Source organism: Coregonus lavaretus (genome assembly GCF_964263955.1).
Source record: "Coregonus lavaretus genome assembly, contig: HAP1_SCAFFOLD_4232, whole genome shotgun sequence".
Lineage (NCBI taxonomy): Eukaryota > Metazoa > Chordata > Actinopteri > Salmoniformes > Salmonidae > Coregonus > Coregonus lavaretus.
In genome coordinates, this window is record NW_028157944.1 from 10,631 (window position 1) to 27,831 (window position 17,201).

The 17,201-nt window shown below is 43.7% G+C and overlaps 1 protein-coding gene across 1 annotated transcript; it reads left to right on the plus strand.

Annotated features, from left to right (window-relative positions):
* Positions 1 to 779: 779 nt before the first annotated feature.
* Positions 780 to 2,044, plus strand: LOC311124624 (claudin-4-like; the record flags this gene model as incomplete). The annotated part of the gene is made up of 3 exons (XM_084198737.1): positions 780 to 1,273; positions 1,426 to 1,622; positions 1,977 to 2,044. 3 exons carry the CDS (start codon positions 780 to 782, stop codon positions 2,042 to 2,044), a joined length of 759 nt encoding a protein of 252 aa, XP_084054863.1.
* Between the last annotated feature and the right edge of the window lie 15,157 nt (positions 2,045 to 17,201).

A 17,201-nucleotide genomic window follows, 5' to 3' on the forward strand; every position in this document is an offset into this window, starting at 1 on the left:
GTATGTGAATTGTGTATCATGAAAAAGCATGAGGGCAAAAAAACTCCAAAATATTTCAAGGCACTCTCAACAGACCATTTAAAACCCCTTCATTCATAGGCTACTTGGCTAATGTATGGCCAGGATGAAAATATGTACCTATAAGAAGCTGCTAAACCAGCCTTGATTAATTAAGGGGAGGGTAGGCTATGCTTGGTTTTTAATCAAATTAAATGAAATGGGGGGAAACCAATAGTTTTTTATGTTTCTAAATACCAGATCAACTGGCACAAATGGCACATCTCTCCTTCCATGGGCACTGTGCTTCATTGCTGGATTGGCTGTGCTTCTGCTCTCAAAATCCATACCATTATCACGTGCTTTACATGAAGACCTGCTTTTTGGTGGGTCTTAAAACTTCTTAAAGGTGGACTGCTAATTTGTAATCTCACATTCATTATCTCCAGCACCATACCAGTGTCTTCATATACATTGAGTATACAAAATCTTGTAGAGTCCATGCCCGTTGAATTTAGGCTGTTTTGAGGGCAAAAGGGGTTGTGCAACTAAATATTAGGAAGGTGTTCCTAATGTCTGATATACTCAGACTCCATTTGGGTCGCAACAACACACTGCCCCACATCCGTATTGATAGGATTTATGTTTCCATGACAACATATTTAAGTGACATCAAATCATTGAGCAGTTATAGAGGTCTTCTGATTGGCTCAGATCTCGAAAATCAGAGTGAACGAATCTGCTGAGCAAGACGCAGTTAGGGATACAGCATTTTGATGGGCATGGATATTGTGGATATCGTGGAAATGGTGGAGGTCGTGGGCATTGCCCTGGGAGTCATAGGATTAATACTTACCATCGTGATCTGTGCACTCCCCACCTGGATAGAGACAACCTTCATAGCAGCTAACTTTACCCCAACAGAGGGGTACTTGCGCGGCCTGTGGATGAGTTGTGTGACCCAAAGCACGGGACAGACACAGTGTAAAGTGCACAACTTCATCAGGAATTGGCCCCCCATTATGGAGTATGCTGGAGCCATGATCCTCACTGCCATCATCCTGGAGGTTCGGGGGGTCACGGTCTCCATGGTTGGAACCAAGTGCACCAAATGCATCAAAGAAGAAATGTCTCAGGCCAAGTTGATAATTATCTCTGGAATACTTTTCATCCTGGCCGGAACTCTCATCCTCATCCCTGTTTCCATGGTAGCCAGATCAATCATCAGTGACTCCTCCAAGTGGATCGGAGGGAAGACTGAGCTGGGGACCTCGCTGTAGCCTTGCTCCTGATTGGAGGGGTCATACTGTGCATCACTGTGGGAGTCTTTGAATGGATGATGGGAGTCATTGGATGGACAGTCTCCCTAGTGCCCTGTGCTATCTCTATATTGTGCCTATCCCATTAGTCTCATGTATACCCCTATAGGGACATATGGATGGATCTGAAGAAGATCACCTCCATCTACACCATCCTGGGAGCTCTAGGAGTGATGGGGTCCATCTTTGGGACCAAGTGCTGTAACTGCATCAAGAGTAACAGGACCAGGGTCAAGGCCAGGTTCATCGTTGGAATATTCTTCATCCTGGCTGGTATCCACCAGCTCACCGCTGTAGAGCAGCACCGTAGATGTTCAAAATGAAAGGTTATCTTTCTTATACAACAATAAGCAATTTAACACTGTTAATTGTCTTTCTAAAGGGTGAACTTGGTGAGATAATGTTCAGAAAATCAGTTTAGGCAATTTAGTGAAAGTATTCCTTTTCTAAATATTGAACATTATATGTATATCAACTTTTAAAGCAGCATTACTTCCCCATGTTTCCTCCAACTACAATGTCTGATAAATGCCATTTTGAAGCTCTGAGGCTGTGCTTTTATCTAATGTAAAAAACACAATTTCAATGTGGAAGGAGATGGTGGACATTGCTTTGAGAGTCATAGTATTGGTCATCTCCATAGTGGTGTGTGTTTTCTAGTTTGCAGAGTGACTGCTTTCATCGGAGCCAACATCGTCACCTCGCATATAACCTTGGAAATGATATAGAGGAGCTGTGTGGTCCATAGCATGGGCCAGATGCAGTGTAAGGTCTTCGACTCCATGCTGGCCTTACCCCAGGACCAGCAGGCCGTCAGAGCCATGACCATCATCGCCATCACCTTCTGGGTTCTGGGAGTCTCCATCGTCGGGGCCAAGTGCACCAACTGCATCAAGAACAAAAAGTCCAAAGCAAAAGTGATGATCATCTCCAGAATGTTCTTCATCCTGGCTGTAATCCTGGTCCTTGTTCCTGTCTCCTGGACAGCCAGCACCATTTGGGGGAGTGTGGGGCCTCGCTCTACATCGGCTGGGAGGCAGGGGCCCTGCTCCTGGTTGTGGGGGTTATTCTGTGCAGCTCCTGTCCCCCTAGTGAGATTGAAGTCATGTATCTAGGAGCCGTTGGATGGACAGTCTCCCTAGTGCACTGTGTTGTCTATAGAGTTGTTTCTTATGGACCCCCCAGTGGGGTCATGTGGGCTCTGATGACGATCACCTTCATCTCCACCATCCTGGGATCTCTGGGAGTGATGGGGTCCCTCTTTGGGACCAAGTGCTGTAACTGCATCAAGAGTAACAGGACTAGGGTCAAGGCCAGGGTTATCCTTGGAACATTCTTTATCCTGTCTGGAATCCTCCAGCTATCCACTGTCTTTTTGGTTGCCCATTACATGATACAGAATATCCCATACCTGCTGGATCATTTGGGTGTTTTGGGTTACTTGGCTCAATTCAATAGGTGGTCCGCCTCCATGCTCCTGATAGGAGGGACCATACGTTGCTGCTGCATCTTCAAGAGGAACCAGCCAGACTCTACAACGACTCAATCAACCTCTCGCTAACAGCTCTGTCTGCAAAAGGTCATAGAGGAGTTTATGTCATATTGTGGTTGGGACCATAGTCTGGTGCAGCTGCTGCTGCTACTGCTTTAAGAGAGACATTCCCAACTTAACAACTCACTTAAATTCCATTACTGGTATCTCATATGATCTTATGTTACCATATCACAGTGTTTCTCAATATTAGTGCACAGAATTAGTCCTCAAAAGGTCTTAGGGGAGCTTGTGCAATATTGCCATATTGCTTACTTCTGCTAGGGAAACAACAAAACAGTTGGGCTAGAAATTCACTAGTTCCTCACCCACAGTAACGGCCACACACTTCACCGCATCTGTACAGGTTGTGTTTCCATGGCAGCAGATGACATCAAGCACCCTTGGGCTTCTGACTGGCCGGGCTCTCTAGTATCACAGAAGAACTCTGCAACAAACATCTGTGAGAAAAGAACGTTGAACAATCTGCTGTTGTAGAACTTTGCTTGCAAAGAATGAAGCTGTAGGCCTGTAGCATCCAGGATCTTCTCTTGAAGTATAACATCTCCACTTTTCCGGAATCTGTTTGTTGAGTCACATCCTCATTCTTCCAGGAAGTGCATGTTGATGGGCATGGAGATCGTGGGCATCACTATGGGAGTCATAGGATGGATTATCTCCATAGTGGCCTGTGCTTTGTTTACATTGGAATTTATGGACTTTCCACATTACGGAGAGGTCAGACTAACTCGGATCATCACCTACTTCTCCAAAATTCTAGGGTTGCTAGGGATGATACTCTCCATCTCAGCTGCAGTGCACAAACTGTACCCAGAGAAGTATGAATATGTCTAAGGTTGAAGATCTTTGGCGGAATATTCTTCATCCTGGCTGGTCTCATCCAGCTTATCTTGATCTTCTTGGTTGCCCTTGACTTGACACTAAACTCAGACCATGAGAACTTCCTACAGAGTAATAACCTGATGTTCTCAGCTGAATTTCCTCCCGAGTGGCGCAGTGGGCTAAGGCACTGCATCGCAGTGCTAGCTGTGCCACTAGAGATCCTGGTTCGATTCCAGGCTCTGTCGTAGCCGGCCGCGACCGGGAGACCCATGGGGCGGCGCACAATTGGCCCAGGGTAGGGAAGGGAATGGCTGGCAGGGTTGTGGGTTCGATTCCCACGGGGGGCCAGAATGAAAAATAAATAAGTATAATGTATGCACTCACTAACAGTAAGTCGCTCTGGATAAGAGTGTCTGCTAAATGACTAAAATGTAAATTTAATAGGTGGGCCTCTTCACTGCTTCTGATAGGAGGGACCATAGTCTGCTGCTGCTTCATGAGAAAAGCCTGAGTTGACAACTGACTCTGATTCCCTAAATCGTGTCTTACACGACCATAATTTATCTGAGCCATTCTACCACTCTAAGCAATAGGTTGTAAGCAATACATACAGTATAGTTGGAAGCAATATGATGTTTGATAATGGCTACACTTAAAATGTTAGTCTTCAATGCAGACTTTGATCAGTTGAATCAGGTGTGTTACTGCCTGGCTGGAACAAAAGCCTGCACCCACACTGGCGCTTTAAGGGACTGATATTGTTCATGAATCAGTTACCACTTCCTTTTAAATACACTTGAGAGGGAAATGTAAGCATGCTGTCTAAGGGCTGGGGTTGAAGTGGGCTGTTTCTTTAGGTGGTGGAAATAGCACCAAATTAAACTGATTTTCCATTTTAATTTACAATAAAATGCAACTATTATTAAATTGCAACTCTTGTGCTGTCTCCTGACTTCATTTGGTGGAACCTCGTTCTTCTTCGTACCCCGAGGTTGATTCTGAACAGGGCCAAGGTTTTATCATGGTCTAGGTAGTACGTACGTGGTCTGAGTAGATAACCAGAAGTTAGTGGGTCAAAAATACGATTCCATCATCGCCCATGTAAGCTAGGGTGGACTTAGCGATTTGGGAGCCCATTTCAAAATGCCTTCGAGGGGACCCTCTACCCCCCAAAATGGACATTTCCCCTGTAAATGAAGTTCTATAATTAAAAATACCTATTTCATGTGTGTTTATTTTTTATTTAATTTCAGGCAATTATGAAATGTAAACGCGCTATAAAGCTATGGCTAACACATTTGTGTAAAAACAACTGTCAGAATCAGTCGGTAAGGGCCCCATGACAGCTGCGTACAAGTTACTTGTTGTTTTCACACCCATCACTTCCTGTCTGTTTCTTTCCTGCCAACCCTAGGCCAAGTTTACACCTGACATCTCTTATCGAATGCAGACACCAGCCTGACCTATTTACCATAAACGCTCAACTTCACGTCTGCTTCATTAATTTCTAACTATGGTTTCCTGTAAAAGGGCTAAATAAATTGGTCTATCTGTTTATACCAACTGATTTAGATTTAAACCTAACTATGTTTTCCCCATTTGGTCACAGCTGCAGACATAATTATGACTTCTTCCTAATATTTTATGGTAATTCTGAAGTTGAGTTGATATCACCAGGCTCCCCATTTCTACCTAGTTCCTTATTGGTGTCTGTGTCTGAGTAGTGAGGAACTACAAGGACATAGTTTTGATCTGGTTCTGTTCGTAAACACATTTTCAGTAGAAATGAAAAAGTCAGGGATGAACGGCATACAGTGTTGTATTTTTGTTTACAGCTCCTTTATTGCAGCAGGTCACCCTGGGATCTTATTAAAAATATTGTGTTGGTGTGTGTTGGGTCTCATATTCCTCAGTAGGATCCAAGGGGTTTAAGGAAATGTATTTGGATATACACTGACTCTCTGTGTGTTGGTCTGCCCTTTACAGACCTTCTATGTATGTAGACAGGCAGACAGACAGACAGACAGACAGACAGACAGGCAGACAGACAGAGAAAGGCAGTGTATAGCCAACATACATGTCCCTGAACTCAGCCATTCCTTTATGAAGAATAAGAACTATTCTACATGATGCTGCTTTGATTTGAGTCATTACTTTGTGTTCCTGTGATCACCTGTCCTTGAATGGAATCCTATTCCCTACATAGTAAACTACTTTTGACTAGAGCCCTATGTTTGGGTCCTCAACCTTGTCCTTTATCCCTGAGTGAAGGGTCATTCATCCTTGAGGGAAGGGTCCTATATCCCAGAGGGAAGAGTGTTTTATCCCTGAGTGAAGGGTCTTTTATCCCAGAGGGAAGAGTGTTTAATCCCTGAGGAAAGGGTCCTTTATTTATCCCTGGGGGAAGGGTCCTTTATCTCTGAGGGAAGAGTCCTTTATCCCAGAGGGAAGAGTGTTTTATCAATGAGGGAAGGGTCCTTTATCCCTATTGGGAAGTGTCCTTTAACTCTCCTTGAGTGAAGGGTCCTTTATTTATCCCTGGGGGAAGGGTCCTTTATCTCTGAGGGAAGGGTACATTATCCCTGAGGGAAGGGTGTTTCATCTCTGAGGGTAGAGTTCTTTATCCCTGACGGAAGTGTCCTTTATCCCTGAGGGAAGAGTGTTTTATCCCTGAGAGAAGTGACCTTTATCCCTGAGGGAAGGGTCTTTTAATTATCCCTGAGGGAAGGGTTCTTTCTCCCTGAGTGAAGGGTATTGTCACGCCCTGGCTCTGGGGACTCTTAAATGTTGAGCCAGGGTGTGGATTTTCATTGTTTAGTTTTCTATTTTTTTCGTTCTAGATTGTGTATATCTATGTTGGCCAGGGTGGTTCCCAATCAGAGACAGCTGTAGCTCGTTGTCTCTGATTGGGGACCATACTTAGGCAGCCTTTTGGCATTTTAGTTTTGTGGGACCTTGTTCCGTTTGGTTTGTTGTATGACCTAGGACTTCATGTATCGTTTTGTTGTTTTGGATCGTGTTGTGTACACTAAATAAAGTATGTATGCCTATCACGCTGCGCCTTGGTCCACTTCTCATAACGATCGTGACAGGTATTTTAATTATCCCTGAGGGAAGGGTTGTTTATCCCAGAGGAAAGAGTCCTTTATCTCTGAGGGAAGGGTACTTTATCCTTATTTATACTATAAGAGGATATGAAACCCAGACTTTGTCTGTCTTGTTAGACCATTCGGAAGGTATTCAGACACCTTGAACTTTTAAACATTTTGTTACGTTACAGCCTTATTTTATAATGTATTAAATAGTTTTTTCCCCTCATCAATATACACACAATACATCATAATGACAAAGCAAAAACACTACACTACAACTATGAAACTACAAGCTTGGCACACCTGTATTTGGGGAGTTTTTCCCATTTTTCTCTGCAGATCCTCTCAAGCTCTGTAAGGTTGGATGGGGAGCGTCGCTACACAACTATTCTCAGGTCTCTCCAGAGATGTTCGACCGGGTTCAAGTCCAGGCTCTGGCTGTGCCACTCAGGAACATTCAGAGACTTGTCCTGAAGCCACTCCTGCGTTGTCTTGGCTGTGTGCTTAGGATCGTTGTTCTGTTGGAAGGTGACCCTTCGCCCCAGTCTGGGGTCCTGAGCGCTCTGGAGCAGGTTTTAATCAACGATCTCTCTGTACTTTGCTCCATTCATTTTTCCCTCGATCCCGACTAGTCTCCCAGTCCCTGCCGCTGAAAAACATGTTGCCACCACCATGCTTCATTCAGGCCAAAGAGTTAAATCTTGGATTAATCAGACCAGAGAATCTTGTTTCTCCTGGTCTGAGAGTATTTAGGTGCCTTTTTTGGAAAACTCCAAGCGGGCTGTCATGTGCCTTTTACTGAGGAGTGGCTTCCGTCTGGCCACTCTACCTTAAAGGCCTGATTGGTGGAGTGGTGCAGAGATAGTTGCCCTTCTGGAAGGTTCTCCCATCTCCACAGAGGAACTGTGGAGCTCTGTCAAAGTGACCATCGAGTTCTTGGTCACCTCCCTGACCAAGGCCCTTCTCCCCTATTGCTCAGTTTGGCAGGGCAGCCAGCTCTAGGAAGAGTCTTGGTGGTTCCAAACTTCTTCCATTTAACAATGATGGAGGCCACTGTGTTCTTGGGGACCTTCAATGCTGCAGACATTTTTTGGTACCGTTCCCCAGATCTGTGCCTCGACACAATCCTATCTCTGAGTTCTAAGGACAATTCCTTCGACCTCATGGCTTGTGTTTTGCTCTGACATGCACCGTCAGCTGTGGGACCTTATATAGACAGGTGTGTGCCTTTCCAAATCATGTTGAATCAATTGAATTTACCACAGGTGGACTCCAATCAAGTTGTAGAAACATCTCAAGGATGATCAATGGAAACAAGATGCACCCGAGCTCAATTTGGAGTCTTGTAGCAAAGGGTCTGAATACTTATGTAAACAAGGTATGTTATTTATTTATTTTTTTTTCACAAATTTGGTAAAATCTCAAATAATTGTTTTTGCTTAGTCATTATGGGGTATTGTGTGTAGATTGATGAGGGAAAAAAACAATTTAATCAATTTTAGAACAAGTAGGTAATATAACAAAATGTGGAAAAAGTCAAGGGGTCTGAATACTTTCTGAATGCACTGTAAATGGCCAAGTGGGTAACAGCAAGGCCAAGGTCTTTAGTGATGTCTCAGCACTGACTGACTGACCGACTGACCATTAGGTGTCTGTCAACGACACTGGGATTTACACAGAACAACATGAACTGCTTTAGTGCCACTGCACCAGTTGTATAAAGCACATAGACACTTAGCCTACCTACCTGTCTCTTTCTGACTTGTGTTCAATACTCACCTACCTGTCTCTCTTACCTGTGTTCAATACTCACCTACCTGTCTCTATCTTACTTCTGTTCAATACTCACCTACCTGTCTCTTTCTTACCTGTGTTCAATACTCACCTACCTGTCTCTATCTTACCTGTGTTCAATACTCACCTACCTGTCTCTTTCTTACCTGTGTTCAATACTCACTTACCTTTCTCTATCTTACCTGTGTTCAATACTCACCTGTCTTTCTCTATTTTACTTGTGTTCAATACTCACCTACCTGTCTCTATCTTACCTGTGTTCAATACTCACCTACCTGCCTCTTTCTTACCTGTGATCAATACTCACCTACCCTTCTCTATCTTACCTGTGTTCAATGCTCACCTACCTGTCTCTTTCTTACCTGTGCTCAATACTCACCTACCTGTCTCTATCTTACCTGTGTTCAATACTCACATACCTGTCTCTATCTTACCTGTGTTCAATACTCACCTACCTGTCTCTATCTTACCTGTGTTCAATACTCACCTACCTGTCTCTATCTTACCTGTGTTCAATACTCACCTACCTGTCTCTATCATACCTGTGTGCAACAATAATGGTGTTCATAAACTCCTGTGAGATTTATAGAGACATAAACACAGAGGAGAAAAAGCCCATCCAACGCTAAGTGATGTCAATGTTCTAGAACCACCCAGAGCTGTAGTATGCATACCAAGTAGATATCTGGTAGTTCAGAGGGTCACTCTTCTAGAACCACCCAGAGCTGTAGTATGCATACCAAGTAGATATCTGGAAGTTCAGAGGGTCACTCTTCTAGAACCACCCAGAGCTGTAGTATGCATACCAAGTAGATATCTGGTAGTTCAGAGGGTCACTCTTCTAGAACCACCCAGAGCTGTAGTATGCATACCAAGTAGATATCTGGTAGTTCAGAGGGTCACTCTTCTAGAACCACCCAGAGCTGTAGTATGCATACCAAGTAGATATCTGGTAGTTCAGAGGGTCACTCTTCTAGAACCACCCAGAGCTGTAGTATACAGTGGGCAAAAAAAAGTATTTAGTCAGCCACCAATTGTGCAAGTTCTCCCACTTAAAAAGATGAGAGAGGCCTAAAAAAATCCAGAAAATCACATTGTAGGATTTTTTATGAATTTATTTGCAAATTATGGTGGAAAATAAGTATTTGGTCAATAACAAAAGTTTCTCAATACTTTGTTATATACCCTTTGTTGGCAATGACACAGGTCAAACGTTTTCTAAAAAATTAACACAAGGTTTTCACACACTGTTGCTGGGATTTTGGCCCATTCCTCCATGCAGATCTCCTCTAGAGCAGTGATGTTTTGGGGCTGTCGCTGGGCAACACGGACTTTCAACTCCCTCCAAAGATGGGGTTCAGATCTGGAGACTGGCTAGGCCACTCAAGGGCCTTGAAATGCTTCTTACGAAGCCACTCCTTCGTTGCCCGGGCGGTGTGTTTGGGATCATTGTCATGCTGAAAGACCCAGCCACGTTTCATCTTCAATGCCTTTGCTGATGGAAGGTTTTCACTCAAAATCTCACGATACATGGCCTCTTTCATTCTTTCCTTTACACGGATCAGTCGTCCTGGTCCCTTTGCAGAAAAACAGCCCCAAAGCATGATGTTTCCACCCCCATGCTTCACAGTAGGTATGGTGTTCTTTGGATGCAACTCAGCATTCTTTGTCCTCCAAACACGACGAGTTGAGTTTTTACCAAAAAGTTCTATTTTGGTTTCATCTGACCATATGACATTCTCCCAATCCTCTTCTGGATCATCCAAATGCACTCTAGAAAACTTCAGACGGGCCTGGACATGTACTGGCATAAGCAGGGGGACACGTCTGGCACTGCAGGATTTGAGTCCCTGGCGGCGTAGTGTGTTACTGATGGTAGGCTTTGTTACTTTGGTCCCAGCTCTCTGCAGGTAATTCACTAGGTCCCCCGTGTGGTTCTGGGATTTTTGCTCACCGTTCTTGTGATCATTTTGACCCCACGGGGTGAGATCTTGCGTGGAGCCCCAGATCGAGGGAGATTATTAGTGGTCTTGTCTTCCATTTCCTAATAATTGCTCCCACAGTTGATTTCTTCAAACCAAGCTGCTTACCTATTGCAGATTCAGTCTTCCCAGCCTGGTGCAGGTCTACAATTTTGTTTCTGGTGTCCTTTGACAGCTCTTTGGTCTTGGCCATAGTGGAGTTTGGAGTGTGACTGTTTGAGGTTGTGGACAGGTGTATTTTATACTGATAACAAGTTCAAACAGGTGCCATTAATACAGGTAACGAGTGGAGGACAGAGGAGCCTCTTAAAGAAGAAGTTACAGGTCTGTGAGAGCCAGAAATCTTGCTTGTTTGTAGGTGACCAAATACTTATTTTCCACCATAATTTACAAATAAATTCATTAAAAATCCTACAATGTGATTTTCTGGATTTTTTCTCCTCAATTTGTCTGTCATAGTTGGCGTGTACCTAGGATGAAAATTACAGGCCTCTCTCATCTTTTTAAGTGGGAGAACTTGCACAATTGGTGGCTGACTAAATACTTTTTTCCCCCACTGTATTTGTTTTACTCTCCTTGTTGGGATCAAACAATTGATTCCCGTTCAAAATCCTTTTTTCCCTAAACCCTAACACTTAACCTAACCCTAACCTTAACTCCCCCACCAACTTCCCACTTGCTGACTGCTAGCTCTAAGTGCACTCCTCTGAACAACACTCTGTCTGTCTTCCATGCCTGGTATTACAACAGACTGGACATGTGTGGTCTATAGAGTGGATCTGAGATACAGTTTCTGGCCATTCTTAATTTAATAGTTTGTATTTCATTCATCCTCTCAAAGTCCCCCGTGCGTTTTTCCAGATTGCCAAAAGGCTCCTGCTGAAAATTCTGCCTTTATAAGGAAAAACATGAAGACTGATTGGGTTATGGTGGTTGGCTTGAAGAAAATACAGACACCCGATTGGTTGATGCTTGGCAGTGAGTTCTTTGTATAAGATCAAGGCTGGAAAATAGGACCCCCCCTTCTGCTTAAGTTACCTCCCGTTCACAGATCTGATAGGAATGGATAGGTGAAAGCAATATGGTAGAATCGAGGTGGGGTTGTCCATCAATAACACTCTAGGCACATCATGTAGATCTGAGATGCATAAAGTAGCTTCACCTTGCCATCTCATATAGGTATGGAATTACACGCACACACGTCTCTCTCTCTCTCTCTCTCTCTCTCTCTCTCTCTCTCTCTCTCTCTCTCTCTCTCTCTCTCTCTCTCTCTCTCTCTCTCTCTCTCTCTCTCTCTCTCTCTCTCTCTCTCTCTCTCTCTCTCTCCCTCTCTCGCTCTGTCTCTCTCTCTCTCTCTCTCTCTCTCTCTCTCTCTCTCTCTCTCTCTCTCTCTCTCTCTCTCTCTCTCTCTCTCTCTCTCTGTCTCTGTCTCTCTCTCTCGCTCTCTTGCTCTCTCGCTCTCTCTCTCTCTGACCTAATATCTTTAAACCAACCCCATGCAGTGGTTTCATTCACCAGTCAGGTGTCTAGAGTCCTGGCACGCCAGGCTATAAAGCAAACCCTAACCTCAGACATGCATGTGGTAGTATATGACTAAGTAAGTACTGGTGCTGTTTGAATAAATTCATCTGGGCAGTTTATAAATGTGAATAAACGTATAAACCCATACACCTGTAGGCCAAGGACCAGGTCAGACTGGTTCAGCTGTACACAGGTGCTGTAGCTCCCATTTAAGTACGAAGGCAGCATGCAGCGCTCCATACTCCATTACTTTAAAATCACTATCTAATTGCTGTTATGTTTTATATCTGTTGCCTTCGTACTTCAATGAAACTAGTTTATAAAATTGAACCTGCAACATGATTCAGTGTTTTTTAAAACATTCCTATTTGTAGTTTAAGAACATATAACAAAGCTACTTGTCCATGGCTGCAGACATGTAAGGCATTTCTATTAACCCTTTCATGACAACAGTGAACCGTTCTTTCTTTCTTTACATATCCTAGGGCTCTATTAAAAACCCCAATAGTAAATCTTAGCGAATGCATTGGGCAGGACAAAAAAAAGCCTTAACTGAGGAGGCTATGCTTGGTTTTTAATCAAATTAAATGAAAAACAAGCAATGTAATTTTAAAAAACAACAACAATATTTCTAAATAGGATGGGGTCAGAAGCAAGATTTCATGAATCTAATTTCTCTCGTTCCATGGCATTGTGTGCATGCACTCGTAGGCCTAAATGTCTTTATGCAAAACATTTACACTAATTTACAAAATACTAGGCTCCTGTCAATTATATTGTTGCCTATGTCCGAGACACATTGTCAAACCAATCTGCCATTAATATGGCATTATAGGAGGACTGAATAGTTTGGAGGAGCGGGTCTTTGGTAATCGGACGAGGGGCGCTCTTTGAAAATGGGGATGGATAGCCTACTTGAACAAGCAAAATTAAGTATGCAGGTATGTGAATTGTGAATCATGAAAAAGCATGAGGGCAAAAAACCTCCAAAATATTTCAAGGCACTCTCAGCAGACCATTTAAAACCCCTTCATTCATAGGCTACTTGGCTAATGTATGGCCAGGATAAAAATATGTACCTATAAGAAGCTGATAAACCAGCTTTGATTAATTAAGGGGAGGGTAGGCTATGCTTGGTTTTTAATCAAATTAAATGAAATGGGGGGAAAACAATACTGTTTGATGTTTCTAAATACCAGATCAACTGGCAGAAATGGCACATCTCTCCTTCCATGGGCACTGTGCTTCATTAATGGATAGGCTGCGCTTCCGCTCTCAAAATCCATGCCATTATCCCCTGCTTTACATGAAGACCTGCTTTTTGGTGGGTCTTAAAACTTCTTAAAGGTGGACTGCTAATTTCTAATCTCACATTCATTATCTCCAGCACCATACCAGTGTCATATACATTGAGTATACAAAATCTTGTAGAGTCCATGCCCGTTGATTTGAGGCTGTTTTGAGGGCAAAAGTGGGGGTGCAACTCAATATTAGGAAGGTGTGACACGTACCTTTATCATTTATTCTCAGAACAGGCCGTGGGTGTAAATTTATCTGAAAACCTTGAGAGGTTGAAAATAAGTAGAGCTTTTCACCCATTTGGGTCGCAACCACATTCTGCCCCACATCCGTATTGACAGGATTTATGTTTCCATGACAACATATTTAAGTGACATCACAGCATTGAGCAGTTATAGAGGTTTTCTGAGTGGCTCAGCTCTCCAATCTTATAGAAGACCTCAGCACCGAACATCAGAGTGAACGAATCTGCTGAGCGAGACGCAGTCAGTGATAAAGCATTTTGATGGGCATGGATATCGTGGATATCGTGGAAATGGTGGAGGTCATGGGCATTGCCCTGGGAGTCATAGGATTAATACTTACCATCGTGATCTGTGCACTCCCCCACCTGGATAGAGACAACCTTCATAGCAGCTAACTTTACCACCACAGAGGTGTACTTGCGCGGCCTGTGGATGAGTTGTGTGACCCAAAGCACGGGACAGACACAGTGTAATGTGCACAACTTAAGGGGGTACAGGCCCCCCATTATGGAGTATGCCGGAGCCATGATCCTCACTGCCATCATCCTGGGAGTTCTGGGGGTCACGGTCTCCATGGTTGGAGCCAAGTGCACCAACTGCATCAAAGAACAAACGTCTCAGGCCAAGTTGATAATCATCTTTGGAATACTTTTCATGCTGGCCGGAATTCTCATCCTCATCCCTGTTTCCATGGTAGCCAGATCAATCAACAGTGACTACTCCAAGTGGATCGGAGGGAAGACTGAGCTAGGGGCCTCGCTGTACTTCGGCTGGGGGGCGGCTGCCCTGCTGCTGATTGGAGGTTTCATACTGTGCACCACTGTGGGAGTCTTTGGATGGATGATGGGAGTCATTGGATGGATGATGGGAATCTGTGGATGGGTAGTCTCCCTAGTGCCCTTTGCTATCTCTATATTGGGCCCATATAGGGACATATGGATGGATATACTGAAGATCACCTCCATCTCCACCATCCTGGGAGCTATAGGAGTGATGGGGTCCATCTTTGGGACCAAGTGCTGTAACTGCATCAAGAGTAACAGGACCAGGGTCAAGGCCAGGTTCATCGTTGGAATATTCTTCATCCTGGCTGGTACCCTGCAACTCACCACTGTCTTCTTGGCCTATTTCTTGACACAGAATATTTCAAAATACTGGTGGGAGGTTTTGTTCTTTTTTGCTGAATTCTGTAGATGGTCCACCTCCATGCTCCTGATAGGAGGGACCATACTCTGCTGCAGCACCTTGAAGAGGAAGAACTCAGACTCGACAACGACTAAATCTGCCTCCCACTAATATCTCTGTCCAGAAGCTGTACTTTCTTGTTATAAAAACCATAGGGGATCCAAGAATTGTGATTCTATACATAATTCTATGATGAAAAATGGCCTCTATCCTATCTTTTCAATGTTAGAATATCAGAAGGGACTAGATAGGTGTGAAAGCAACATCGTTATTATTCCACCTTCTCTTTAACATGTCAAAGGGGAGTTTATGACATATTGTGTTCAAACATTCAGTTAATTTAGACTGTGAGAAGTTGTTCCTCAGGAGACTACAATGAAGGGAAGTATTCTCACTGATACTTCTCTTGATGTTTCTTTAAAATGGGATGAATTTAAGTGGAGAAAGAGTTGAATCAGAAGTTGATTGTTTAACTCTACTAAAGATGTTCAAATAAAAAAACGTATCTGACTGCAAAGCGTTTCCTGGTTGCTGCCGTGCATTTCCTGTTTATGTTCACCACGTTAACCACAAGCTACAGTCAGTGACTGGGACCTTCTGACTGAAACATATATCATAGTGTAGAATTATATCAAGCCATGTCCATGAAACTGTTATCATTAGTCTATTTAGTCTGTTGTATAGTTCATTTCAGTCCATCAATCCAACCTTACGATTATGTATTTCACACTCAAGGGTTTTTCAGCATGTAGTTTCAATCTAACTCTGAATGTCACCAGTATCTCCCTCAAGCGGGTCTCAACCACATACTGCCCAACATCTGAATGAATAGGTTGTTTTCATGACAACATATTTAAGTGACATCCCAGCATCACGTAGATGTCGTGGCCTTGTGACTAACCCAGATCTCCAGTTACAGTAGAATCAGAAGGTGAGAACATGTAGAAGATAATGTTATGTTGTTCTAGAACTTTGTTGGTAAATCCTGGGGGTTTTGGGGTCAAGGTCTACGTGGTCGGAACCAAGTGCACCAACTGCATCAAAGAATAAACTTCTCAGGCCAAGTTGATAATCATCTCTGGAATACTTTTCATCCTGGCCAGAATGTTCATCCTCATCCCTGTTTCCATGGTAGCCATTTCAATCATCAGTGATTCCTCCACTAGGATTGGAGGAAAGACTGAGCTGGGGGCCTTGCTGTACTTCGGCTGGGGGCGGCCGCCCTGCTCCTGGGCATGGGCACAGGCAAGTGTTTTGGGTTACTTGGCTCAATTCAATAGGTGGTCTGCCTCCATGCTTCTGATAGGAGGGACCATACTCTGCTGCTGCATCTTCAAGAGGATCCAGACAGACTCAACAACGACTCAATCAACCTCTTGCTAACAGCTCTGTCTGCAAAAGGTCATAGAGGAGTTTATGTCATACTGTGGTTGGGACCATAGTCTGGTGCAGCTGCTGCTGCTACTGCTTTAAGAGAGACATTCCCAACTTCACAACTCACTTAAATTCCATCACTGGTATCTTATATGATCTTATGTTACCATATCACAGTGTTTCTCAATAGAAGTGCACAGAATTAGTCTTCAAAAAGTCTTAGGGGAGCTTGTGCAATATTGCCATATTGCTTACTTCTGACAGGACAACAACAAAACAGTTGGGGTAGAAACAGGCTCACCAGTTCCTCACACACGGTAACGACCACACACTTCACCACATCTGTACAGGTTGTGTTTCCATGGCAGCAGATGACGTCAAGCGCCCTTGGGCTTCTGACTGGCCGGGCTCTCTAATATCACAGAAGAACAACAACAATCTGTGAGAAAAGAACGTTGAACAATCTGCTGTTTTAGAACTTTGCTTGCAAAGAATGAAGCTGTAGGCCTGTAGCATCCAGGATCTTCTCTGGAAATATAAAATATCCACTGTTCTGGAGTCTCTTTGTTGAGTCACATCCTTGTTCTTCCAGGAAGTGCATGTTGATGGGCATGGAGATCGTGGGCATCACTATGGAGTAATGGGATGGATTGTCTCCATAGTGGCCTGTGCTTTGTTTACATCGGGATTGATGGACTTTCCACAGTACAGAGGTCAGACTAACTCAGATCATCACCTACTTCTCCATTATTCTAGGGTTGCTAGGGATGATACTCTCCATCTCAGCTACAGTGCACCAACTGTACCCAGAGAAATATGAATATGTCTAAAGTTGAAGTGATTATCTTTGGCGGAATATTCTTCATCCTGGCTGGTCTCATCCACCTGATCTTGATCTTCTTGGTTGCCCTTGACTTGACACCAAACTCAGACCATGAGCACTTCCTGCGGAGTAATAACCTGATGTTCTCAGCTGAATTTAATAGGTGGGCCTCTTCACTGCTTCTGATAGGAGGGAC